Raw genomic sequence first — 27,549 nt, 5'->3', positions numbered from 1 at the left:
GGCTATTATGCATTCGTCAGTTGTGTGTCCGTATTTTTGGTGGAAAGCACAGTGTTTGCTTTTGTCTACGAACCTCTGGTCCTGATAGCTGCCTGCCCTTGTTGGAGGTTTTATGATTTTGGCATTGAGTATTTCCTTGATTATCTTTTCCCTTCTCGTGTTGAATCTGGTGTAATTGTCGAATTTTGGAGTAAGTTTGAATGGTTTGCCGAAATCTTTGTTGTGAGCCGACCTTGGTGTACGGTCCTCTTCTCTCCTGGGTTTTCTTTTCGTTTTGTTGGCCTCACGTAATTCTTCGATTTCCATTTGTCCGGCCGCCCTCTCCCGGAATTCCTCCAATGTCTTTGGTTTGGTAATTGCGATCGTTTCTCTAAACTTTCCAGGTCGGAGGCCGGCCTTAAGTGCATGCAGGTGGACAGCGGGATCTAGATCGGGTATCTCCATAGTCGCCTCTGCAAATCTGGTCAGATAGTCTTTCAAACTTTCCTGAGGACCTTGGTGGATTGTGCCTAGATAATCCGACCCATGGACGTATATTCTTGCTGCGGCGAAATAATCAATGAATGACTTCGCCAATTCTTCGAAAGAAGAAATTGAACCTGCAGGTAGTTTCGAAAACCAAAGCAAAGCCGCTCCATCAAGATAAGTCGGGAAAGCTCTGCAAAGCACAGGTTCATTGTTAGGGCCGTTAAAAAACATCATAGACTGAAATTTCTTAATGTGAGCCCGGGGGTCACCAATCCCCTTGTAGGGCTCGAGGGAGGAGGGTAGTGTGAAATGTTTTGGCATTTGAAAGTTCGTAATCTCTTCGGAAAAGGGGTTATCCAAAGTTAGTCTCTCCTTCGGGGGGTCGTCGATTAATAGATCAGCCATGCCTTGGGATGATCTCTTGGGATTGCCCTCGTCTCTCTTGTTGGTGTTGTTTTGTGCCGACAGTTCGGCCAGTCTTTTGACTTCTGCTTGGAGCTCAGCCATCTGGGCCATAAGCTCGCTCTGTGTGAGCTGATGGACTCCATTGTCAGCCATATCAGGAGTTTGTTTGACCCTGCAAAGAGAAACTCAAGAGGTAGAAATATAACAGAAATGAGTGGGGTTGGTTTTATGCGGGCCCCACGGTGGGCGCCAAATGTTCCGTCCTGAGAGAACCGAGATCAGTGGTCGTCCTTGAGAATTGTTCGTCCTCGACGGACTCACACGTCGGCCAGTGATGACTCAGTGAATATTCCTCGGTTGCCTCTTGAACACGGCGGCGGGAGTACCTACACAAAGCACTCCGACGCTCAAGTAATAAGAATATGAGTTTTTTCAGAGAGTGAGAGTAATAATTAAGAGTCAGAAGGTGTGACCTCTAGGGATTATGGTTTTAGTTGTTTTATAGGCGATGGGTGTGAGTTAGTTGCGACGTATATGGTCGGCATTGTTGTTAGTATCTTTCGGTTGTGAGGAGTCGTGGCCCATTCTTCTTAGTGAATTCTGTTATCATAGATCATGGTTTGGCAGATAAGGCTGACTCAGTCAGAAGCTACCGTTGCCGAGATTTTAGGTCGGTTTTCGTACTGGATGATGTACACGTCAATTCCCATCAAAAGTGAGTGCAAATTCTTGAATGAACTTGAAAAGCAAAGGGTGCTTCTTGTCAAATACCAACACTGCATTGTTCAAACGACTCCATTCACCAGTTCTTGGATCAAGATTCAGAGCTCCAATTGTGTTCCTTAATTTGGAGAAGATCTTCAAGACCACTACATCAGCCTCAATGTATGCACCTCCAAACTTGTACAACAATGCAAGCCTAAGCAAATTGGAGAGGTTTTGTCCCAAGAAAACTTCACCGGGGTTCACATTCCCTTCCTTTAACTTTTGAAACCATGATTTAGCATGAGTTCCCTTGAATATGTATTTGAAATCAGGTGCACTGGCAGTGACCCTGAATCCTTTTTTCACAAAAGGATTCAGAATCTGAGTTCCTGTGTCAGAGTCCATTGACTTTGAAACTATGACCAAACAAGCTTCACGGTGAGACTTGAACATGCTCTCCATGGAAAGTAATTCTCTTACACCAAATGCCTTCAATGGTGAAATCCAAGTCATGAAGAACCTGAACTTACAAGAACCAGAAGAAGAGGAATTGCCGTAAAAGAAGGCCTTGATTCTGGACCGAAACAATGGGAATTGAGGCTCTTCTAGAAGTAGGCTTCTGAGGCCACAGAGAACAGAGAAAAGGAGGGAACTGTTTCTTGGTTCAAGAAGTTTTGTTTTAGGTTGGTTACCGAGGCAGTTGCTGCTGCTACAAAGAAAAGAATAATAAACTCCTCCCCAACCCCATTGTCACGGTAAATTTTAGAAGGTTAAATTTAACAGTGTTTGTAGAATTTTCTAGAGTATTTGAGAATGCTCTAGATGGTTCTGGAACGTTCTAGAATGTCCTAGAAGTTCCTGGAATATCCTAGAAGGTTCTAGAAGACCATAGAAGATCATAGAGTATTCTAGAAGAGTGTAGATGTATATAGAAGTATAAAGAGTGGTATGGAATAATCTAGAAATAATTGAAAAGTTGTGGTAGGATAGATATTTGTAAAGAAGGTTCTGGATGATTAATCTGGACCGTTGATTAGATTTGATCTTAACCATCCATTGAGGAGGTGGATGGCTATAAATAGGAGGTAAGAGTTAGTGTAAGGTGTGTGAATCATTTGTAACCACACTTGAGCAATAAAGTGTTCTTCCACCAAAGCTTCCTTTCTCTTGTGTTCTCTTGTATTCTTAGCCTTCTTGCTAAGTATTGAGGGTTAGGCTGACTTGATCTTAGCTCAAGAGGTTGAGTAAGTCCGAGTGCCGGCACGGTAGCGTTGGAGTGTGTCCAAGGCCGTGACAATTTGGTATCCGAGCAAGGTTCGAGAGGGAGCACAAGTGGTTTGTGGGTATGGCTTCAAATATCACCATGGAGCATGTTGAGTCTCAAAGGGGAAGGGATACTATTCCTTCTCAATGGGGAGGCAAGAAGGGCCGTTCTTCAAGTGAGCCTAGAGGTAAGGACTCTAACTTCTTAGAAGAAAGAGTTTCTATGTTGGAAAATGTTCTATCCTCTATGGATGAGCGGTTCCAAAGGATAGAACATGACAAGGAGACCCTCGAGGCTCACGTGTTAGGAGAACTAGATGCTTTCAAAGAAAGCATGCTCCAAATCGAAGAGAAGCTTGAGAATTCCTTGAAGCTATTTGAGGAAGTTCGAGTTTGGTTCGAGGAGGCGAAATCTCGACCAACCATTATAAGGGAGACGACAAAGATTGATCTCCCCAAGCCAAAGCAGTTCAAGGGCGTAAGGGACGCTCGCGAGGTGGAGAACTTCCTATGGCAAATGGAGAGGTACTTCGAAGGCCAAGGGGTGGTCGAAGAAGTAATAAAGGTACGCACTGCAGCTCTCTACCTTTCTGATAATGCTACTTTGTGGTGGAGGAGAAAGTGCGTAGATATGGAAAAGGGTACTTGCAGCATAGCCACATGGGAAGATTTCAAAAGGGAGTTGAAAAGACAATTCTTCCCTGAGAATGTGGTTTATGAAGCAAGGAAGAAGTTGAGGGAGTTGAAGCACAAGAGTACGATTAGCGACTACGTAAAGGAGTTCACTACTCTCACGCTTCAAATCCCCAACTTAGCATCAGAGGATGCATTGTTCTTCTTCATTGATGGACTCCAACCTTGGGCAAAGCAAGAACTACAAAGAAGGAATGTTAAGGATGTCGATGAGGCCATTGTGGTGGCCGAATCACTCACTGAGTATCATAGGGGAGACTCTAAGCCCAAGTCTTCCTCCAAGCCTAGTTCTGCTAAAGGTGGGGGAGACAAGGGGAAGAGTTTCTCAATCAAGAAGGAAGGAAAATACTCTTCAAAGAAAGAGTACGAGGAAAAGAAGAAGGCTTTCGTGCCCAAAGGAGGATGCTTCGTGTGCAAGGGGCCACACCAAATGAAGGACTGTCCCAAGCTAGGGACTCTGGCATCTATCGCCGAGGAACGAGAAGCTCAAACTCAAGTAACTGAGTGTGTTGGATCCATCCAACACATAAATGCTGTGAAGGGCAAAGAGGCAAGCACCGCAAAAAAGAAAGGCTTGATGTATGTCAAAGCCTTTATCAATGAAAAACCCGTTATGGCTATGATTGACACTGGTGCTACACACAACTTCATCACGCCTGATGAAGCAAAGAGGCTTGGGTTGAAGATCACTGAAAAGAATGGCTGGTTCAAACCCGTGAACACAAAGGGTGAACCCCTTAAGGGAGTAGCAAAAGGGGTTGAGATGACTCTTGGTTCTTGGAAGGGCCTTGTAGATTTCTCAGTAGCACCCATGGATGATTTTAAAATAGTCATCGGACTCGATTTGCAAAGGAAGGCAAATATAATACCTATGCCATACTACGACGTAGTATGTGTCATGGAGAAAGGGTCTCCATGCATGGTCCCTACAGTCTCTAAAGTTGGAGGACCACCGATACTCTCTGCTATGCAACTCAAGAAAGGGTTCAAGAAGGGAGAGATTACATATTTGGCTCTATTACAAGAGGAGTCAACATCTGAAAGAGAAGACGTCCCTCCCAAAATCAAGGAAGTCCTTGAAGAAAATAAGGATATGATGCCTCCCGAGTTGCCAAAACAACTACCCCCTAGGAGGAAGGTGGACCACAAGATTGAATTGGAGTCAGGAGCAAAGCCGCCCGCCTCAACACCTTATAGGATGGCACCGCCAGAACTTGAGGAGTTGAAGAAGCAACTCAAGGATTTGCTAGATGCTGGATTCATCCGTCCCTCGAAGGCACCTTATGGCGCACCAGTCTTGTTCCAAAAGAAGCATGATGGTTCATTGAGACTATGCATCGACTATCGAGCACTTAACAAGGTAACCATCAAGAACAAATATCCCATTCCTTTGATAGCCGATTTGTTTGATCAACTTGGTAGAGCCAAGTGGTTCTCAAAGCTAGATTTGAGGTCAGGATATCACCAAGTGAGAATTGCTGATGGTGATGAGCCTAAGACCACGTGTGTCATGAGGTATGGATCGTATGAGTGGTTGGTGATGCCTTTTGGCTTGACCAATGCTCCTGCGACCTTCTGTACCTTGATGAACGAGATCTTTCGACCTTACCTTGATCGGTTTGTAGTGGTCTACTTGGATGACATTGTTGTCTATAGCAATACTTTGGAGGAACATGTAGAACACTTACGAACTGTGTTCAAGATCTTGTGAGAGAACCACCTATATGTGAAGAAGGAAAAGTGTTCCTTTGCAAGGGACGAAGTCCACTTCTTGGGACACATCATTAAAGGTGGAACTCTCTGCATGGATCAAGGAAAGGTGAAGGCTATCAAAGAGTGGGAGCCGCCAAACAAGGTATCTGAATTGAGGTCATTCCTTGGGTTGGCTAATTACTATCGGAGGTTTATCAAGGGATACTCCGCCAAGGCTGCACCATTAACTGATCTTCTCAAGAAAAACCACACTTGGGAATGGTCAAAGGAGTGTCAAAAGGCCTTTGATGAGTTGAAGGCTGCTATCACAGAAGGTCCAATACTAGCACTACCTGACTACTCAAAGGTATTTGAAGTCCACACTGATGCTTCTGACTATGCCATTGGAGGCGTTCTAATGCAAGAAGGACATCCGATTGCCTTTGAGAGTCGCAAGTTGAATGATACAGAGAGGCGATACACCGTCCAAGAGAAGGAGATGACCGCGGTAGTGCATTGTTTGAGAACTTGGCATCACTACTTGCTTGGTTCACACTTTATCGTCAAGACAGACAATGTCGCTACAAGCTACTTCCAAACTCAAAAGAAGTTAAGCCTCAAACAAGCTAGGTGGCAAGACTTCTTGGCTGAGTTTGATTTTGAGTTTGAATACAAGTCAAGCAAGACTAATGTGGTAGCAGATGCGTTGAGTCGCAAGGCTGAATTGGCGACCATTTCTATGGTTGAAGGAGATATTGTGCATACCATCAAGGAAGGGTTGCATCACGATCCATTAGCCAAGAAGTTGGTGGAGTTGGCTAGAGAAGGTAAGACCAAAAGATTTTGGCTAGAAAACGACCTTCTCTACACTAAAGGGAGAAGACTATACGTCCCTAAATGGAAAAATCTAAGAAGAAAATTAGTGAGAGAATGCCACGACACCAAGTGGGCTGGTCACCAAGGTCAGCGAAGGACCTTGGCACTCATTGAATCTTCTTATTATTGGCCCCAAATGAGAGATGAAGTGGAGAGCTATGTGAAGACTTGTCTTGTGTGCCAACAAGATAAGATTGAAAATAAGACACCAAGTGGGTTGTTCGAACCTCTGCCTCCTTCGGAGCGACCGTGGGAAAGTGTCTCTCTAGATTTCATCTCTGCCTTACCAAAGTCCGAGGGGTTTGGATCTATTCTCGTGGTAGTGGATCGATTTTTGAAGTATGCTACCTTTATACCCGCCCCTACTAATTGCACTGCAGAAGAGGCAGCACGACTATTCTTCAAGAATGTGGTGAAATATTGGGGATTTCCTAAAAGCATCATTAGTGATCGAGATCCACGCTTCACAGGACGACTATGGACAGAGTTGTTCAAACTCCTTGGGTCAGAGCTTCATTTTTCAACAAGCTTCCATCCTCAAACCGATGGGCAGACTGAGAGAGTGAATGCCTTACTCGAGTGTTACTTGAGGCATTTCGTAAGCGCTAAACAGAAAGATTGGACAAAACTCCTCGACATTGCTCAGTTTTCATACAATTTGCAAAGGAGTGAGTCTACAGGGAAGAGTCCATTCGAGATCGTGACTGGACAACAACCGCTTACACCTCACTCTCTTCCTTCCCCTTACTCAGGGAAGAGCCCTGGAGCTTATCATATGATTAAGTCTTGGGAAGAACAAGCAGATGTCACTCGTTCTTACCTCGACAAAGCTGCCAAGAGGATGAAGAAATGGGCAGATAAGAAGAGGAGGCATGCAAGCTATCAAGTGGGAGACAAGGTAATGATCAAACTTCTTCCACAACAATTCAAAGCCTTTCGCAAGGTTCATAAGGGCTTAATCCGCAAATACGAAGGGCCATTTGAGATCATTGGACGTGTTGGGGAGGTTGCTTACAAAGTACAACTCCCTCCCTCTATGAAGATTCACCCGGTCTTCCATGTGAGTATGCTTAAACCATATCATGAAGACCAAGATGAACCGAGTAGAGGTAACTCGAGTCGTGCTCCACCCGTGGTAATTAGATCCTTTGATAAAGAAATTGAAGAGATCTTAGCTAATCGCATCGTGCGACGAAGAGGGGTGCCACCAAGTATCCAATACTTGATCAAGTGGAAAGGGCTCCCGATAACCGAAGCTAGCTGGGAAACTCGCGAAGATCTGTGGCAATTCCAAGAACACCTAGAGCGCTATCATGAACAGAACGCGACGAGGACGTCGGCGCATTAGGTGGGGGAGAATGTCACGGTAAATTTTAGAAGGTTAAATTTAACAGTGTTTGTAGAATTTTCTAGAGTATTTGAGAATGCTCTAGATGGTTTTGGAACGTTCTAGAATGTTCTAGAAGTTCCTAGAATATCCTAGAAGGTTCTAGAAGACTCTAGAAGATCATAGAGTATTCTAGAAGAGTGTAGATGTATATAGAAGTATAAAGAGTGGTATGGAATAATCTAGAAACAATTGAAAAGTTGTGGTAGGATAGATATTTGTAAAGAAGGTTTTGGATGATTAATCTGGACCGTTGATTAGATTTGATCTTAACCATCCATTGAGGAGGTGGATGGCTATAAATAGGAGGTAAGAGTTAGTGTAAGGTGTGTGAATCATTTGTAACCACACTTGAGCAATAAAGTGTTCTTCCACCAAAGCTTCCTTTCTCTTGTGTTCTCTTGTATTCTTAGCCTTCTTGCTAAGTATTGAGGGTTAGGCTGACTTGATCTTAGCTCAAGAGGTTGAGTAAGTCCGAGTGCCGGCACGGTAGCGTTGGAGTGTGTCCAAGGCCGTGACACCATGCTTATATTAGAGACAGTGTGGGTGGTTGTGGTGGAGTTACAGTTACGTGCTTTTTCTCTCTCTTTTTTCTTTTTTTCCAATGATTTATTTTGGGGGTTGAAAATGGCAATGTGTGAGGCTATTGTAATCTGTTTCTTCTATATGGACCATACTCTTATTTCTGGGTAGAAAGGGGTGGTCAAATAGAAAGCTCTTTGTATTTTTTGCTCATTTCAAGTTCACCTCAAGTCCTTTCTTTTTTGCAAATTGAAGTCTTCTCTTAAATCAAATTGAGTGCAAGTAAATAGAAGGAGGGAAAAAAAGGTTCATATGAATTGGAGTCTACTCTCTTGTTCATTACGTGTAGATTACTTTGCTTCATTGGTTTTGACAAATCAGAGTACATGGATAAGAAACTATAGATAAAATCTAGAATATCCAAATCTGTACTCCTTTGTGAAGTGATTTCCTGGTTGGTGCTTCATTTAATTTTTATTTTCATTTTTTCTAATAATCCTGCTTACTACATATATATGCTTTGTTTAGACACTTGTGTGTGTGTGTGTGAGAGAGAGAGAGAGAGAGAGAGAGATGGCTAATCAAGAATATTTGAAAAAATACCATTGTTGATACACAAACTATATAAGGCAAGTAGGCAACCCTCTGTTGACTTTTATATACAAGCATCTAGTGTAACTAGTTGGACGAAATGAAGTGATTTGCAGCAAAACCAGCTGAGGCTGTACATAGTTTTCCATTTGCTGAGCTTTCAACGAACTTTACATGATTCAATGACCTCACTAACAGCTTTATGGGTCACTGGAGAAATCATCTTTAAGGCCAAATGAAATTCCTGGAAACAAATATGATTAAAGACTTAATAGTAGTAAAAATATGACTCCAAACATCACTTTCAATAATCCCAATATTTCTTGCTAGCTTCACAGTTTTAAGCCAAGGTAGTTACATCTATTAACAGCTACTTACCACAAATCTTTCCAACACAGGCACAAGAATGGACAAATTATGATCTGGAAGATTGTTGGCAACTGCTTCGTGAATGTCATTGCTGTAATTGAGAAAGGGAAAAGAAAAAATCTCTAAGATACACATTAACAAAAAAAATATAACCAAAAGAAGAAAAGTATATTAACCTTTCAGTGGATACAAAGGCTAGAAGCAGTGCTGAATAAGCCTCCACAATCGTTTTCCTAGCTTCTTTTTCCCCTTGCAGAATAGCTGCCTCCTCATTCTGCATGATGGAGAACAAGATGACTGAAGATCAGAATCAAACTTCATACCCTTCTTCGCAACCATTATCGTCTAGATCACACAACTTATATCTAAATGGTTCAAGTCTCTGATAGTAAGTAAACAAAAGAAGATCATAATACATACCAGTAGCAGATCATAGTAAGTGAGACTCCCTACAGTGTGATGTATAAGAGCATTCAGTAATCCTTGATGAGCTTATCACAACACTACTAAGCATTCACAAATTGAAAGGAATTTTCTTTACAATATGACTATAGCTTCTACATAATTTGTGTTGGAGGGGGGACTCCACCTTTAAGGTCTGTGAGAAGATCCAGTTCAGAATCATGACTTGTGGTCGAAAGAGAAGGTTAAATACCTCATTATCTATCTACTAAAAAAAAAAAAATACAATATTAATGTGATTTGTGTTTATAGTGATGAGGTATTGGCGACAACAAACAAATTTAGCAGAATTCGTGACAATTTCAAGTCATTAATTCCCAAGGCTTGGGTGCATGGGGATGTAAGTGCATAATTAAACTACTATCTCTAGCATACTTTCAATTTCTAATAAATTTATTAATTATTACATAGGTGTTGGATTTGGTGGCTACTATGCTAACCATGCAGGAGAAAGAAATAGGATGTCAAATACACTGGTATTTGCCAGCTGTGTTTTCGGTACGCAATGTCTTTTTCAAACTTGTTACAGTTTTTATTTATTTTATCTTATTGCTTAATTGGTGTCACCGACTTAGTCCCTAACTATTAAATTCAGCAATTCATACTGCAATGTGATACCAAAATTGAAGTTTTGTTGAAATATTATAAAAAAGAATTCATATGAAAAGTTGATGAAGGTCTAAAAAAGGTATATGATTTATTGTGTTTTTTATTTTTTTTTATTATCTAATGGCCTTTATCTTTATGAACTGATTTATACTTTTTATTTTTTTTAAAAAAAAATTGTATCTAGTAATATTCTAATACGTGAAAATTGGTACTAGATTTTTTTACCTGTCAACGAGAACAACATGCATTGGTATTTGGTTGTTTTGATTTGTGCAATCATCAAACAATTCTGCTAGACTCCCTATTGATTGCTTCAAATAAAGAGGGAAAGAGATCGAGTATAGTAAAGCTGGTAAATTAACTTTTTCCATTTTCACTTTTATGACATTTTTTGTAAGGTTTCAAATATCGTCCTTATTTAATTTTTTTCCTATATGAATAGGCAAAATACCTGGAAGATATGCTCAAGTATGACTCATTCTATAAATACAACACTCCATTCAAGCCAAGAATACTTAATTTTGCATTTGTGGATACGCTAGAAACAGGAGAACAAGCTCCTGGCTCGTAAGGAATATCTGTATTTGTGTTTTCCTCTTTGAAGTTTTTATCTACATAAACTAACCGCGTCTTATTTAACACAGTAATGATTGTGGGGGTATGGGTGGCAACCTGGATGACAAACTACAAGAAGACGTATAGTTATACAATAAATGTAATTTTCTTTTGCTAAAAAAAAAATAGTACTTCATTTGCCAATGTATATGGTTTTGTTGGTAACCTAAAATATTTATATTTTTCAGGTTAATGATGGTACAAGGATGCGACTTGCGTTGGATTTGATTCTAAAGCCCCACAACTTGATGCTGCATAATGTCATTGACTCTGCTACCAGGAATTAAAATAAGTATAAACAAAAGAATTCAAACAAAAATTAAAAAATCGTAATTGTCATGTAGTCATGTTTAGTTTATATTAACTATTAAGAGTTGTTAGTTTCATCTCTTTTACTTAAAAAATTATTATGCACTATATTTTTTACGGACTCTTTAATGTTTCTGTCTTTAATTTCACTCTAACATTTCGATTCCTTGAACCACTTATGTGTTGTAAGCTAGACAAGTAATGGTTTTAATCAATGTTCTGAAAATCGGTTCGAATTGGCTGGTCGAACCGGTTGAAAAGTGATCCGCTGCGAACAACGACTCGGACAAATGTTAAAACCGGCAATTTCATAAATTGTAATTGAACCGTTGATTCGGCCGAGAACCGTTCGGTCGAACCGAACTGCGACCCGACTGATTTTTTGAATAAGGGAAAAACGAAGAACGCGTTGCTCTGTGCTGTGCCCCTCCCCCTTTCGTTCCTAACTTTCCTTTCTTCATTCATTCTCAAGGTTCTAAAAACCGGTTTGAACCAGCCAATCGAACCGATAGACAAAACGACTCGGGCAGATGCTATAACTGTCATTTTGAAAAACCGTTATAAGACTGTCGAACCGGTCAGTCGAACCGAACCCGGTCTCGGCCAGTTTTCTGATTTTTTGCAAAAAGCCAAAAACGGCATCGCTTGGATTGAACCCTAACCATTACCCAACTCTCACTCCAAAACGGCAAAACGCGCAGCACTCCCCCCATCACCCTCCCAACGCGTTACCCACCCACCCTTCCCCCAACACCCCCTCCTTCGTGATTCACCTCACTCACTCAGAATAGCACGTTCAAAACCCTAGCTTCTTCAACGGTTTTGCCGCCGCCGTCCGTGGTTGTCGGCGCCTCCACTCCTTCCTCCTTCCCCCTGTACCGAACTCATCCTCTTCTGGCTCGGCACGTCGTCCCCATCTCCCATGGCTTCTCTGTTTGAGGATTCAAGCTGCTCGCCGCCGTGCTCTCCGTCAAAGGTTAGTGTCTAAGCATGGCAAAAATCTCCGGCGGGGCGGGTATCCGCGGGGATTTACCCGCCGGGGGGCAGGTATGAGGAGTGATTTATATCCGCGGAGACGGGGGACGGGGCCCCGTATAATAAACGGGGCGGAGGCAGGGGTAGAGATCCCTGCCCCATGGAGACCCGTTAAATCCCCGATTAGATGAAATGACGGAAATGCCCTTATATATGTGTGTGTGTGTGTGTGTGTGTGTGTGTGTGTGTGTGTGACTGAGCCATTGGACAGCAACTCTAGCCGCACATATACTTCCCTGAATCCCTGCTTCAGAGACAGAGTGAGAGTCTCGTGATCAAGGTTCTGAAAATCGGACCGAACTGGCCGATTCAACCGTGAACCGACAACAAAAGCAGTCCGATTCACTATCTAAAACCGCTCAAAAACCGACGAATCGGCCGAGAATCGGACGGTTGGACCGGACCGTCAACCGGCCGGTTCGGATAACACGACGCCGTTTTTTATTTGAAAAAAAAAAAAAACAGAAACAAATGCAATAATGCATTCGAGACCCGACCCCCCCCCCTCTCTTCTTCCCCCAACATTCGTCACACCTGAGAACTCTGAAGAAAGGAAAAATAAAAAACCCTAGCCCTTCATCGCCGTCGCCATTCCCGGATCCTCAGCGCCGCCGCCGTCCCTAGGTCTTCAGCGCCGCCGCTTCTTCTTCTTCCCCGTGTCCGGAACCCAGTAGATCGGCACGTCGTCTTCATCTTCGCCGGCTTCTCGGCACGGAACCCAGGTTAGTGGCTTCTCGTCTTCATCTTCAGTTCTTCACTGAATGTTTAGTCTTGTTCTTGGCTTGAACTTTGAAGCTCTGAAGTTGTTGCTCTTCGATCTTCTTCTTCGGCCTTCTTCTTCAATTTTTGTTCCGTTTTTCTTCAATTCTTCTTCTTGGGTCTTGGTTTGAAGTTTGTTTCTGAATGTATTTGTTGATGGATCTGTAATTAACTAATTACCCAGGTTAGTGTTTTAGTGTTTTCTCTGTTTTCAAATTTATTGTTACTCCGTTTAGTGTTTTCTAATTGCTCGTTGGCTAGTGTTTTCCACTTTTACTGGTTTACTGGTTGCTGATGGCTCCTCATTTTTTTGTTCACATTTGCTAATGGCTTTGATTTGTAGTTGTTGGTTTTGCTTTGATTTGTAGTTGCTGGCTTCTAATTATTGCTGGTTTTGCTGGCTTTGTTTGTTGCTGAATGTTGCTGGTTTTGCTGGCTTTGTTTGTTGCCGATTGCCGTTCGTCGAAGGTTAGTGGCCTACGCTTCTTCTTTTGAAGTTCTGAAATTGTTGTTCAATCATGGTGGTTCCATTTTTCTTGTAATCTTCTGTAATTGGCTGTTGCTGATGGATTTGTCTTGTATTTGCTAGTTGGTGATGGCTGTAATTTTTTTTTTCAAATTTACGGGTGGCTGGCTCTGATAGTCTGATTTAGTTTTTTACTGTATTTGTAATTGCTGGATTTAGGCTGAAATTTTTGTCAAAAACTTTAATAAGAGCATTAACTTGTTTTACTGTTATCACATTCAAGAACTTTAATAAGAGCATTAAGTTCATCAGTTTGTGCTTTTCATCTCACTACAAGAGCTAACTGTGAGGAAACAGTGGATTCTAAGCTGACCACTTTGCTGACTTATTTTATCAACATCTTCTTCCAACTCTTTTGTTTCAAATTTATTGATTCAGTCTGAAATTTTTGTCCAAATTTACTAATGGCTCTGTTTTGCAATTACTAGTTGCTGATGGCTCTTAATTTTTTTGTTCAAATTTACTGATGGCTTTGTTTTGTAATTGCTGGTTTTGATGGGTGAAAGTTTAGTGTTTTGGAATATTTTATAATGTGCTAATGTTTGTAATTGCTGGCTTTGTTTGTAACTGTTGGGTGAGGGTTTAGGGTTTTGTGATTATTGGTTAATGTTTTGGTTTGTTTGTTGCGGAATGCTGTAGGCCGTAGCAAATTTGCAACAAGTTCTTGCAGATTTTGATGATTGATAAATCATGATGCTGGGATTTAATATTTAGATATGTTTTTTTACTATTTAACTTTTGAGTTTGTATTTTGATAAGATCATATGGATTTGGTTGATGATATTTTATGTAGTGTTTTAAATTTTGAAGATATTTTAAAATTTATATTACACTATAATTAAATTTTAGGATGTTTATTTATAATTTTTATTATTCTATTCTAAAACGGTTTTTCCGGTTGAACCACCGGTTAGACCGGTTGGACTAGTAAACCAGTGAACCAGTGACTAGAGCGGTTTGATAACCGGTCCGGTTCTCAGAACCTTGCTCGTGATCTCGTCTCCTCTCCTCTCCACTCCTCCTCAAAGCTCAAACCATTAGTCCCTCTCCTTCTCAAACACCGCTGACCGCCGACCGCCGCCTCCCACCTGATGGCGTCGCAGTCTCGTCTCGTCTCATCTCCACTCCTCCTCAAAGTTCAAACCCTCAGCCCCTTCTATCTCCTTTCCAAACACCGCCGATCGCCGCCTCCCACGACCCAGCGCCGCCTCCCACCTCCCGAGTGGCTCGATCTCTCACTGGTGGTCCCGAACTCACCGTCGCCGGTCGTCGTCTTCTCCTCTTTGCCGTTCGTCTGCCAAATCGCCGGTCTTTGCTGTGGTTTCTGCCTCGGGTAAGTTGATTTCTGAATTTCTGAACTTCTGATTCTGATTTGTGATTAAGGTAATTAGATTTTGAATTTCTGAATTAGGGTAATTAGATTTTGATTTCTGAATTTCTGAACTTCTGATTCTGATTTGTGATTAGGGTAATTAGATTCTGAATTTCTGAATTAGGGTAATTAGATTTTCATTTCTGAATTTATGAACTTCTGATTCTGATTTGTGATTAGGGTAATTAGATTCTAAATGGTGTTCAAGCATTAGCTGAGATGCCTGTTTTCACTATGATTTAATGGGTGTTTTGTTTTCATTTGTTCTAAATTAATTTCATTTTTACATTGCACATAACTCCAACAATGCTACCATATATCCTAAATGAAGACAAGCAAACACATTCATGCAGCATTTTCTTATAGTTAAATTATAATTTTTAATATGTAGGGGTTCCAAGGACTGAGGAGGAACAGAATATTTTTACTTGGATTACAAAAGTTGGGCAAAGGTGATTGGCGTCAAAGGTTAGTGTCACTGCTTATAGGGTTTTTCAGCTCTTCCTTTCATGCTCTGTTTAGTGAGACTGATTTCTGAATGTGAATGGAAATATAATCATTGAATTTGTGTTGTTGAAATTATTGGTTAAAATGGATTTGTTACTCTGCTGCTGCTTTTTTTAATTTCTGAGTATGCTGTGTTTGAGTTTTTTTTTTGATAGATTTATTGATTTCAGGTTTAGGGTGATTATTTGTTGCTGTTTTTTAAATTTTGTTGCTGATTGTTCTTGATTCCTGGCTCTGTTCAATCTGTTGTGCTGTTGATAATGGTGTTTTTGATTGTGTGTATCCTTTGAGAGCTGCTGTTAGTGCAGTGTTGCCTTGCTGATTTCAGTTATGGTTTTTGATTGGGTTTTTGTTGATTATTTGTTGCTGTTTTTGAAATTTTATTGATGAAAATCTTGCCAGCAATTGCTTAGACATGATAGTCTTCAATCTTGCCAACATGCATTATTGGTCCCAAAGGAGGAAGACTATATTGAATGGTTTAAAAATGCTGGCTTCAAAGACGGCAAGCTCAAAAGGATAGGTCCAAAGTGGTACCGTGGTGTGCGGAGGCATGGTTTGATCATGGGTTGCTCTGTGATTGATGTGAAGCCATTTTGTGGAGACTTTCCCCTCAAGGTAATACCTAATTTCTTCATCTCCTTTACTTTATAATGTTTTCTTTAATTTAGTTTGTTATGCAGCTTGGTCCAAAGGTAGAGGATGTGAAGAAGCCTGTGAATCCACTTGTGTTTTTTTCTTGATTAATTCTTTGTGCAATTGAGCTCTATGGCATCAGGAAGGAAGTCGCATCCAGTACGTCCTGACATGTTTCTTGAGACCGTCTCCAAGTTAATGTCAAAGTCATGCTTGTTACATTTTATTCTTTGGTATGAAGCAAATTGGACTAAGATGATATCTTTTATGCACTTTTTTATTGTTTTTGTTGTCTACAGTGAATTTGAACTGTGGCGAGTTTCACCCATGTGATCATCTTATTAAATTAGAGCTTGTGAGTTTATGCTAATTTTGTAAAAGAGCTTATTTGGTTTATGTTTCTTTTGTTGAAAACTTTATTTTCCTGGAGAATTTCTTTGTAAAGATTTTATCATAGTATATGTTACAGCTTATAAATGGAAATCAAATGAGCTCTAACTCTCTAGCATGCTTATGTCTTTCTGTTTGTTTGATTAAAGTGCTTGACTTATGTATTCTTAGGACTGAGTGAACTTATGTCTTCTTCTTAACAAAGCACTTCATTACTGAGATTTGTTTATCTATCACTAGAGAGGCAAAAAGGAATAAGTTGCGGGATTTGTGTCATTTTACTCAATCATTATTCATATACATTATGTAATAAATGTGAAAGTGAATATCCTTCTCTTTCTTTCAACCGTTGACGTTGCTTTTTCATATGACATGCAACTACTTTTTTCCTCACCTTTCACTTCTCCTGTTTCCTTTGTTGTGCATATTTTTTTTAATTATTTTTTTTTGAAAAGAAAAAGATTGCTAGAAGAAGGAATGCACACTTGATTAAGTACCCTGATGCCAAAGTAATAAGCCTTGGAATTGGTGATACTACTGAACCCATTCCTGATGCCATAACTTCTGCAATGTCAAAGGTAAAACTTCAATGTGAATGAAGCTTCTATATTTTTCAAGTGTAGACTTTGAGCACTAATATATGTTTTGCTCCCTCTCTCATGAAAACTGATTAGCATATCTTGTTTTCCATTTATCAGAGATCACATGCATTATCAACCGTAGAAGGATATAGTGGTTAAGGAGCTGAACAAGGTGAACAGGTATGTTGCATTGACATCTTCTAGAGCCTTTTTTGCTTTGCCCATTTTTCATTCTTGTATCCTTCCATACCTACTTTACTCTTTTGTCCTAGTTTCAATTGTAAACATAATTCATTACAATGCTACCTAGAAAATAAGAGGGGCCCATTTTTTTATCCTTGTAGAATTTCAGGAAAGATATTTTGACGTCTTTGTCTTTAGGAGCCTCCAACCACATCCTCATATGTTTGTCTGTTGCATAGTATATGCCTTTTCTCAACTGAAATTTTAGTGTAAAACAAATTTCTCAACTGAACAAATTCACAATTGAAAAATATAGTTACTTCATTTTTTAAATCTGTTATGTTTTTTACTTCATTTTTTAATTCTAATTTGTTTTTTCTTTGTTGCTAACTATTTTCCGTATGAAAAGTTATGATGCTTGGGAATTGAGGCCATCTCTTATCTATGCAGCCACTAAGAAGTGCAATTGCTTCAACATTTTACCGTGATCTTGGCATTGAAGATGATGCCATATTTGTGTCAGATGGAGCCGTTAAGTTGAGCACTGTGATGGATGCCTCGAGAAGAAACTATAAAAAAGACTAAACGGTTTCAGAGTGCATGGTGCAATCAATGGAAACTGTGTTTTGGAGCTGAAATCTCCAGTTCCCTATCCCTAGGATTTGAGATGGTGTTGTATTTAATTATGTATTTCTGTAGGGAAAAAAAGAAGAGAAGAAAAAAGAATGCTTGTGTATATCATCCCTACATGAATTGTACTGTGTAGTATAGTAGTAGTAGTAGTAGGCTTCCTTTGTTAATAAATATAAACATACTTGGAGTAATTTAATTCAAAATCTAACTTTATTTTTTTGCAAGTCATTATGGATGGTAAAATCTTTAGTCAAAAGTATTAGCATAGATTTGGGTACTCATTAGTTGTAATTTGAAAGTTATGTTATATTTGAGCATATCTGCCTTCATGATAACTCATCATAAGACTGCATGATTTCGAAGTTGAGAATGAAAGATTAAAAATAGTTTCGATGAAGTTGAGAATGACATCAATTATATATACCAGGTATTAAAAAGTGCTCTTAACACTTAAGCTAGACCATCTTCAGTGCATGGCCAATTTGGATAAGTATAAACACGCAATTTTTCTCTGTTCCCGCCCTTCTCTGATGGCCAATTTAGACAAGTGTATCATAAGTCCTGTTTTTGGTTCTTTTATTAATCTGCAAATATGCTCTTTCAAATTTAGCACCACAGCAGCCTTATGAAGTTGAATTAAGAAACTATTTTCAGGTGAATCTGATGTCCTTGCCAAACAACATTTCCAAGTGTTCCATATTAAAAAAACTCATTGAAGAATGATCACCCACTATTCATTGACATGATCAATCTAAGAACAGCCACAACATACAATTAAAAAAAAGGGACCAACTAGGTAGTAAAATGAAGAAATAAATACATTAACAGAACAAGATTTTATTCAAAATCAGCGTCAATAACATAATAAAAACAACGTTGACAACATTTATAATGATACGGTCTTATGAACCATCCCTAATTTTTATAAATTGATAGCACAAACACTTGAAATTGAAAGGAAGATATAATCAGCAATTTTAACATGCCTAAATTAAAAATATAATATATAGATTAACCGGAAAACCAGCCGAACCGGGTGGGTTTTTCTAAAGCTCCGATTTTGTCATATACCCCAAGAAACGGCTTCGTTTTGATAATGAAACCCACTAACCTAAGCCAACCCACTCCCCTCAGTTACGAACGCCTCCCCCCCCCCCCCCCCCCAAAGAAACGGCTTCCCCTCAGTTACGAACGCCTCCCCCCTCTCCCCCAGAAACGGCTTCCCCTCAGTTACGAACGCCTCAGAAACGGCTTCGTTTTGATAATGAAAACCACTAACCTAAGCCAACCCGCTCCCCTCAGTTACGAACGCCTCCTCTCTTCTCTCTCACAAAAATGAAAAATCCAATCCTAAGATTGTAACCTATCAGAGCGCAGAGCACAGTCACGTCTCCACCCGTTAGCCCCGACCACTATCGGCGCCGGCGGTGACAACCAGTGGTGGACATTCTCGCCACTCGAAGATCTGGTCTTTTTCTCGCGTCGCAGAAGGTGGGTTCGGAGCAGCTGTTGTCATCAAGCTCGCTCTGTCCTCGTCGTCGTCCCAACCGCAGATTAAAATAATTGATACAAGTCCGTGCACTGCACACATAAAAATTCAAGGACAAACTCAAATAACCGCTCAGCAACAGCACCGATGGTTGGAAGAACTGAATGAGGTGGTGTAATTGGTATTCCCCAAAAAATGTCTGCTTCACATTAGCACTGCCTATATCCTGACCAGTCGATGCAAAGTGATTCTTCAGGTATGGATTCTCCACAGAAAACTGAAATTGCTTGATTGGAAGCTGAAAACATTTTCACATCGTGAGGACAATTCACATAATTCACATCATGTTGTATAGGATACGAAGTCATGGAAAAATGAAAGCCACCTTGTGATTTTTGCTTATGTGATTCTTGTGTGAGGAAAACTTGTTGAATATTGCTTCTGTGATGGGTTCCTAAGAGTACCCCTTTTCGGTGCTGCTTTAGGGATTCTTGATGTTTTGCTGTGATTTCTGAACATTTTTGGTGGTGTTGCTTTTTGGTAATTCTGGAGTTTTGTTTTCAAAGGAATTTTTTTTTTCAAAATTTTTGGGGGTGTTGCTCTCTTGGTGTTGAAGTCTTCTTGTTCCTAAGTTTTTTCCTTACCATTTTATCTGATTTTTAGAGTATATAGAACATAATTGTTTTCAGAATTGTGAGGTGCATGTAATTGATTTATAAGTTGGGTCAAGAAGTGGGAGAATTATTTTTTATTTGTTCAATTTGCATGAATTATCTTGAGTCATTGAAGATAAAATCTGATTATCTATCTCTTTGAATGGAGAATTGTTGCTCTGGCTGGTGCATTTGCTGTGTTGTTTTCATTATCTGCTGCATTGTTCAAGGTTTTTCGTTTGGTGGTAGAACATTGTGCTGTGTTTGTCATTAAGGTAGAATTTTTTTATAATTTTATTGTATATTTAATTAAACCGGTTCAGCCACGGTTTGATCATGGTTGGACCATTCAACCATTGAATCAGTAACCGGATCGGTTCAATAACCAGTTTGGTTCTTGCAACTATTACTAATTTAGTTATCCTGCTCATTGCTGATTTTGTGTTGGTTTGCTAATTTTGAATTTCGAAAGAAAATGTATTGGTATTTAGTTATTTAGTTTTACTTCGTGGTTTATGATATTATAATTCTGCTAATAAAAATAATAGGGATGCACCTTATTTTCAATTTTACTTTTGAGGGCCCTGAAATTACCATAGTTAGAATTGATTGTTAGTTGCCTAATTGATTATTAATTGTTAATAGGCTTCGTTGCTACAATGTGCTTGTTAACTGCCTAATTGGAATCGATTACTAATTGCCTAATTGATTGTCAATGTGATAGTGTGATTATAATTAGATAATAGGCTATGTTAGAATTGATTGTTAATTTCTTAATTGGAATTGATTGCTAATTGCCTAATTGATTCACATTAAGGTATTATTATAGTATTGCCTGATATGTCTATTTTCGTATTAGTTATTTTAGAAATTGAGACTTGATTGTTGTTAAAGTGTAGGTGAAGATATATATTTCAAAATTTAATTTTAAGTTTTTGACTATTTCATTTTTTTATTTAAGTTGGATCGGGTCAGTCGGTTCAACCTGTAATCCACCGGTTGAACTAGTGACCTGATAGTCTCAATCACCGGTTTGGTTCTGACAACTATGCCTTATGCTACTCTTTGGCCCCTCCAGTCTTCCCTCTCAAAAACGACGCCGAATTTGGAACGAAGCTGCATCATCAGTCATTGTAAGCTCTTCCCTCCCATTCCTCTGTTTCTAAGTACTTCGCATAAAACCTACACATACCCACAATCCAAATTTGTATTGCTATAATCTATTTCATCAATGCCTTCGATTTCAAGAAGCAAAACGATGGTGGGTATGTTTCATAGGTACCTAAACTATGTGAAAAGTCCTTCCTTTTCTCCATTAACCCTTCAAGCTCCACCTCAAACTGAAACCACACTTCAATTGCCAGTTTTTTCTTCTTTTCGGCACCCTCCTTGCCATATTTCAAGATCACATGCTTCTTGTGTTTACTTAATTCAGTCTTCATCACTGCATATTCACTCTTTTGGTAAACATGTTGTTCCAATGCGGAATTATTGTTCAGAAACTGTCTCAGTGATCCAAAATTCTAGCTTTAGTGTGAATGTTGAAGAAGTTAATGGTTTAGAGAGCTATGTTGATAAGGTTTACAACTCTGTGATGGATAGTTCTCTAGGTTTTAACAATTTGGAAAATGCTCTTGATCAATTGGGTGTTCCATTGTCTACCCCATTGGTCACCGGGGTGTTGTATAGGCTTCGTTATGACGAAAAGATTGCATTTCGGTTCTTCACTTGGGCTGGCTGTCAACAGAATTATTCACATGAGCCTTGTGCTTATAATGATATGATGGACATCTTATCTTGTACTAAGTACAAGACTAAGCAGTTCCGGATAGTTTGCGACATGCTGGAGTATATGAAGAGGCATAACAAGAACACGGTGCCAGTTGAAGTCGTCTTGACGATTTTGAGGAGGTATACAGAGAAGTATCTGACTCGTGTGCAGAAGTTTGCGAAGAAGAAGAGGATAAGAGTGAAGACGCAGCCCGAAATAAATGCATTTAACTTGCTCTTGGATGCCCTGTGCAAGTGTTGCTTAGTTGAGGATGCTGAAGGTCTGTATAAGAAAGTTAGGAAAAGGATCAAGCCCAATGCAGATACACACAATATATTGGTTTTCGGCTGGTGTAGGGTTAGAAACCCGACTAGGGCAATGAAATTCCTGGAAGAGATGATTGAATTGGGTCATAAGCCTGACAATTTCACTTACAACACCGCCCTTGATACCTTTTTCAAGGCAGGCATGATAACCGAGGCACTAAATCTTTTTGAATTCATGAGAACGAAAGGTTCAACCATATCTTCTCCCACTGCAAAGACTTATGCAATTGTAATTGTGGCGCTTGTGCAAAATGATAGAATGGAGGAGTGTTTTGAACTTACGGGGCATATGATTAGCAATGGTTGCCTTCCTGATGTTTCAACATACAAGGATATAATTGAAGGGATGTGTTTGAATGGAAAGATAGATGAAGCTTACAAGTTCTTGGATGAGATGGGAAATAAAGGTTACCCTCCAGATATTGTTACTTATAATTGTTTCCTTAAGGTCCTTTGTGACAATAAGAAGTCTGAGGAAGCCCTTAAACTATATGGAAGAATGATTGAATTCGGTTGCCTTCCTAGTGTTCAGACTTATAATATGCTGATTTCAATGTTTTTTGATATGGATGATCCTGATGGGGCATTTGAGACTTGGCACGAAATGGAGGAGCGAGTTTGCAGACCGGACACACACACTTACTGTCTGATGGTTGAGGGGCTATTTCGCTGCAATAGAATTGACGACGCTTTTATTCTTTTGGAAGAAGTGATAAACAAGGGAATAAAGTTGCCATATCGGAAGTTCGATTCTTTTTTGATGCAACTCTCGACAATTGGTGATCTCCATGCCATTCACAGGCTTTCAGATCACATGAGAAAGTTCTATAATCATGCTATGGCAAGACGTTATGCACTAAGCCAGAAGCGTAAGAGCATGAGTTTGAGAGGATAGTAATAAGTTCTTGATTGGTTTTGTGCTACTAATTGTCATCGGACCCTGGAGGAGGCGAAGACACAAAGTTAGGACAGCTCTTTTCATGATAGGTTCAAGGAATATTACCTGCAACAATGGCAGGTATTTCATGATTTCATACGCCTTAAAGTTCATCACTGCACCATTTATTGTACTATTTCATGACAACAACTAGTTGCTCATCTAACGTGCTTGACTTGTTATGCTATAAAGTGCGAAAATTTTCATTACTGGATCTTATTTTTGCTCACTTTTAGTTCGTCCATTGAAATTCTGGAAGCTTCGATGATGCAGTTTGATTGTGCTCTGCTGCTTAGTTGATGCAACCTGCTGATCTAGCGATTTGAAGATCCATGCCTAGATTTTATGGCCTCATGCATTGTGGTTGTGAACTTTTAATAATTCCATTTGTGAGATTCTGTTTGGCATTTTGATGAGGCTACAGTATGCTGTGCCTTCGAAATTATCTCATTGTGTAACAATCATAACAAGTGGGCCTTTTTTTCAATAAGATCATTATACTTTTCATTTCTAAACTTTTGGGCACATTGTATTTTTCTATTTCCATTTCCTCATTTGTTTTCTTCATACACTTTGTTAAAGAAGGTAGTTTGTTTTGTTGGAGAGTTTAGATCAGGTAACTAGGCAAGTGACTTAATGTGAGATCTTTACTTTGATTGCTTTCTGTATCTATCTATCTATTAATATATGATAAGAATGTAGTAGGTGGTTGGTTGCTCAACAAGTGGAGCTTCAAATGGTCGACAAGTGTTAGCTTTCACTGAGTGACACGTGGTGAAGCAATAAAAAAATGTTAAAATAATAATAAAAAATCAAAATTCCGTGAATAAGGTAAGTATGGGGCGGGAATTTTAACCATACCTAGATTTGAACAATTTTGTAGTATCCCTTTTGTTTTTTGGTTTTTTCCACGGTTTAGGTGGATTGTGAAGTGAATTTTTGTGTTGAAAATTGATATGTGAAACTTTGTGTCATGGTGTTGTGCACTTCTTTGGTTCAAGGAAGGCTTACCCTTCAAAAGCAGTGCAAGGAAGTTATTCTGAGCATACTTTCAAGTATTGGTAAGTTGTAACTAAGAGCTTTATTCCTGTCTTCTACTTCAGTAACAAAAAATTAAAGAGAAAAAAAAAACAGAAAAGGCTCTATTTTGAGCATTCTTTCTTGATTTACTACCATACCTATTATTCATTTGTTCACTTTCAAGTCTTTCATGTTTGATAAATATGTGATGCAATGATTTATGACTTATTCTTATGGGAAAAAGGAGAAGTGAATGGATCCATGAAAAAAGCGGCTGAACATTTTATTGAAAAAGCCAAAAATTAAACCCTAAGAATGGAGAAACCTTAAAATATCTGGGTCATTATTATAGCCCCATTTCCATTGATACTAACAGCGCCCTTAAGTGTTATCAATGAGCTGTTGCTTTCAATCATGGTGATTTTAGGGTGAGGTTAGTTGTTCCACATTTGTTCCTTTTTAGTGAAACAAAAAATAATAATTTAGCTTTTGAATTACATAACAATGAGGGCATTTTGTAATTTTGTTTATGTTTTAGGAAGCTCTTTGTAATTTTCTTTATGCTTTAGGAAGTACAGAGACATTTTGGACAGTTCTAAGAAAGTTTGGACATGATAAAGATTTTAAACTCTGAGATGACTTCCTTCCAGTTCCACCTTAGAAGGCTCTTTATCAGGTCATATTTTCATTTTTTTTTTACTATTTTGAAGTTCTAATTTTTCTTATATGTGGTATTTTCATTTAATGATTTAATTGTTATTTGGTTCATATAATTCCATAACAAAAAATGTGTCTAATTGCTAAAGTAGAATAGTAAACGTTAGACATATAAATTGTACTAACAAATTCAGCTGTAAACTACCAATTTGAGCTACAGACATTACATGTAGTGGAGTTTTGTTGGCAATGCACGATGAAGTAGCTTTGACAAATAGGTAGTTTTGCTTTCCATTAATTTTTTGTGATAATGTGATATTATTGTTATTTTAATTTCTTTTGTCGTCTGTTAGCAAAATCAAAATTTATCTTCTATTCTAATATAATTTCTTCTTATGGAGGCAATATGTCATCACTTTATGGTTAGTTGGTTGTTCTATTTCAATTTGTGCTGAACTAATAATCAGAACTATAAATATAATTAAACTCAACTTTTTGTTTTTTTCTTTGTTTTGTTTCGAGTTATTAACCCTTCATTCAGTTGACATTTTGTGGTCACAATATTATGATGATCATTTTTCTCATAAGCTTTAGACGTCATTGAGAATGTGATATGTAGGTCTTTAGCATTTTGTTTCTTTTCTCTTTTAAAATTTAGCTGAAATACAGATTATTGCTGTATAATTTACATGTCCACTATGTATTCTATTCACATTATGTTTCCAATTATCCATGCAATTGAGTTTGTGGCAGTCAAATATGGTGGCTGCCCCAACTGAATATTGCTATTGTCAAGCATTTGGACTTTTGTTAACTTTTTCTTTTCTCAAGTCCTACAAGTTTTGTCATGCTTTTATATTTGGAGTTCTTTTGACATTTGATTGGTTAAATTTTACTGCAGAAATCTTTAGTGTTCCCATGCCAATAGTACTGATAGATCAAGACTCGGATACTGAAGCAACAATTGTGCAGCTTAGCTTTGGTGATCGCCATAGAGCTCTTATTGACATGGTGACATGGCTCTTTGAACTTTATTTGTGCTCAAACTCTCAAACTTTGCAATCCATTTGAATGTATTAGTGTATTCTTAGTTAGATATTATTGAAGTATGATAGCGTTGCTTTTTAGAGTTAGAGAAGATTTATTACTCCTCTTACCTCTGCTCTGTTGTCAGTCTTTACATATTCCTCATGCTATGTCACTGTAAGTGAGAAGGTTGTGTTCAACGTAATTTTTTCTCCACCAAATCTTTATAAGTCAGTGATATTGCAATGTTTGATGGTTGAAATGAACTTGTCTGAGAAGTGATATTGTACACTCATAAGAATAATACAAGTTTTCTTTAGTTTTTCTTGTAATTTCTGATCAGTTCTAACTTCTAACCTTTAGTGTTTAAAGGTTCATTTAGTTCCTAAGAACTTAATTGAAAATTAAGTGAAATTATATGATTGGGAGTAATTTAACCTTTTTTTAAAGTAACATTTGGTGCATATATGTTTAAATTGTATTCAGAATCCTAATTATTACAGTTGGCGACTCTGAAGACTCTTGTATAATGGTGTTTTGTTGGTCATGAACTGATAAAGAAAAATACTCTACTTTTAATGTTTTATGTATTCAATATACAGATACCATTTATAAAAGCCATTTGGGGCAGTTGTTAATCATAATATGACGGTGTTGTAATGTTTTCTTTTTATAATTATTTGTCAGAATTAGTAGTGATAACTTTCTCAAGAGTTTTAATTATTTATCAGCCTTTTTGTTGTAACAATGACAAAATTAAGACTCTTGAGAAAGTTATCACTACTAATTCTGACAAATAATTATAAAAAAAATTACAACACCGTCATATTATGTTTAACAACTGTCCCAAATGGCTTTTGTAAATTGTAGCTGTATATTGAATACATAAAACATTAAAAGTAGAGTATTTTTCTTTATCAGTTCATGACCAACAAAACACCATTATACATGAGTCTTCAGAGTCACCAACTGTAATAATTAGGATTCTAAATACAATTTGTACATATCTGCACCAAATGTTACTTAAAAAGAGGTTAAATTACTCTCAATTATATAGTTTCACTTAATTTTCAATTAAGTTCTTAGGAACTAAATGAACCTTTAAAAACTAAAGGTTAGAAGTTAGAACTGATCAGAAATTACAAGAAAAACTAAAGGAAACTTGTATTATTCTTATATGAGTGTACAATATCACTTCTCAGATAAGTTGTTCATTTCAACCATCAAACATTGCAATATCGCTGACTTATAAAGATTTGGTGAAGAAAAATTTACATTGAACACAACCTTCTCATTTACAGTGACATGGCATGAGGAATATGTAAAGACTGACAACAGAGCATAGGTAAGAGGAGTAATAAATCTTCTCTAACTCTAAAAAGCAATGCTATCATACTTCAATAATATCTAACTAAGAATACACTAATACATTCAAATGGATTGCAAAGTTTGAGCACAAATAAAGTTCAAAGAGCCATGTCAATAAGAACTCCATGGCGATTACCAAAGCTAAGCTGCACAATTGTTGCTTCAGTATCCGAGTCTTGATCTATCAGTACTATTGGCATGCGAACACTATAAAGATTTTTGCAGTAAAAATTAACCAATCAAATGTCAAAAAAATTCCATATATAAAAGCATGACAAAACTTGGAGGACTTGAGAAAAGAAAAAGTTAACAAAAGTCCAAATGCTTGACAAAAGCAATATTCAGTTGGGGCAGCCACCATATTTGACTGCCACAAACTCAATTGCATGGATAATTGGAAACATAATGTGAATAGAATACATAGTGGACATGTAAATTATACAGCAATAATCTGCATTTCAGCTAAATTTTAAAAGAGAAAAGAAACAAAAGAAGACCTACATATCACATTCTCAGTGACGTATAAAGCTTATGAGAAAAATGATCATCATAATATTGTGACCACAAAATGTCAACTGAATGAAGGGTTAATAACTCAACAAAACAAAGAAAAAAACAGAAAGATGAGTTTAATTATATTTATAGGTCTATGATTATTAGTTTAGCACAAATTGAAATAGAACAACCAACTAACCATAAAGTGATGACATATTG

At 38.3% G+C, this 27,549-nt stretch overlaps 1 protein-coding gene and 2 long non-coding RNA genes across 23 annotated transcripts; 2 read left to right on the top strand and 1 right to left on the bottom strand.

The window, feature by feature from the left end:
* Nucleotides 1–8,585: 8,585 nt before the first annotated feature.
* On the bottom strand, nucleotides 8,586–9,594 carry LOC140182641 (uncharacterized). The gene is made up of 4 exons (XR_011878616.1): nucleotides 9,392–9,594; nucleotides 9,148–9,245; nucleotides 8,981–9,062; nucleotides 8,586–8,846 (listed from the first exon to the last, which is right to left on the bottom strand). It is a non-coding gene; the product is annotated as an uncharacterized lncRNA (long non-coding RNA).
* Nucleotides 9,595–12,470: 2,876 nt separating this feature from the next.
* On the top strand, nucleotides 12,471–17,816 carry LOC112782730 (uncharacterized). 12 transcript variants are annotated; one of them, XR_011879064.1, is made up of 9 exons: nucleotides 12,475–12,723; nucleotides 13,129–13,228; nucleotides 14,201–14,619; nucleotides 15,050–15,126; nucleotides 15,568–15,783; nucleotides 15,849–16,034; nucleotides 16,647–16,769; nucleotides 16,890–16,952; nucleotides 17,406–17,816. It is a non-coding gene; the product is annotated as an uncharacterized lncRNA (long non-coding RNA). The 12 variants fall into 12 exon arrangements; XR_011879069.1 differs by having other exon boundaries at nucleotides 12,503–12,723; nucleotides 16,653–16,769; XR_011879071.1 differs by lacking the exon at nucleotides 13,129–13,228 and having other exon boundaries at nucleotides 12,471–12,723; nucleotides 13,234–14,619; nucleotides 16,653–16,769.
* Nucleotides 17,817–18,574: 758 nt separating this feature from the next.
* On the top strand, nucleotides 18,575–25,799 carry LOC112783018 (pentatricopeptide repeat-containing protein At1g73400, mitochondrial). Of its 10 annotated transcripts, none has more exons than XR_011878582.1 (5): nucleotides 18,575–19,333; nucleotides 20,692–20,863; nucleotides 24,363–24,460; nucleotides 24,662–24,719; nucleotides 25,343–25,799. XR_011878582.1 is itself a non-coding variant. In XM_029296263.2 (3 exons), the coding sequence occupies exons 1-3, from the start codon at nucleotides 19,315–19,317 to the stop codon at nucleotides 22,720–22,722; spliced, it is 1,377 nt and encodes a 458-aa protein (XP_029152096.1). In that variant the 5' UTR covers nucleotides 18,575–19,314; the 3' UTR covers nucleotides 22,723–23,279. The 10 variants fall into 10 exon arrangements, 3 of the variants coding, with proteins under 3 accessions (XP_029152096.1, XP_072085894.1, XP_025681534.1); XR_011878580.1 differs by having other exon boundaries at nucleotides 24,354–24,460; XR_011878583.1 differs by lacking the exon at nucleotides 24,662–24,719.
* The last annotated feature ends 1,750 nt before the right edge of the window (nucleotides 25,800–27,549 follow it).

The sequence above is a fragment of the Arachis hypogaea genome, chromosome 20 (assembly GCF_003086295.3).
Source record: "Arachis hypogaea cultivar Tifrunner chromosome 20, arahy.Tifrunner.gnm2.J5K5, whole genome shotgun sequence".
Lineage (NCBI taxonomy): Eukaryota > Viridiplantae > Streptophyta > Magnoliopsida > Fabales > Fabaceae > Arachis > Arachis hypogaea.
This window is presented reverse-complemented; position numbering and strand designations above follow the sequence as displayed.

Excerpts from the sequence above, each read along its gene's own strand:
- LOC112783018 (XM_025825749.3), top strand. The coding sequence starts at position 20,962 with ATGCCTTCGATTTCAAGAAGCAAAACGATGGTGGGTATGTTTCATAGG.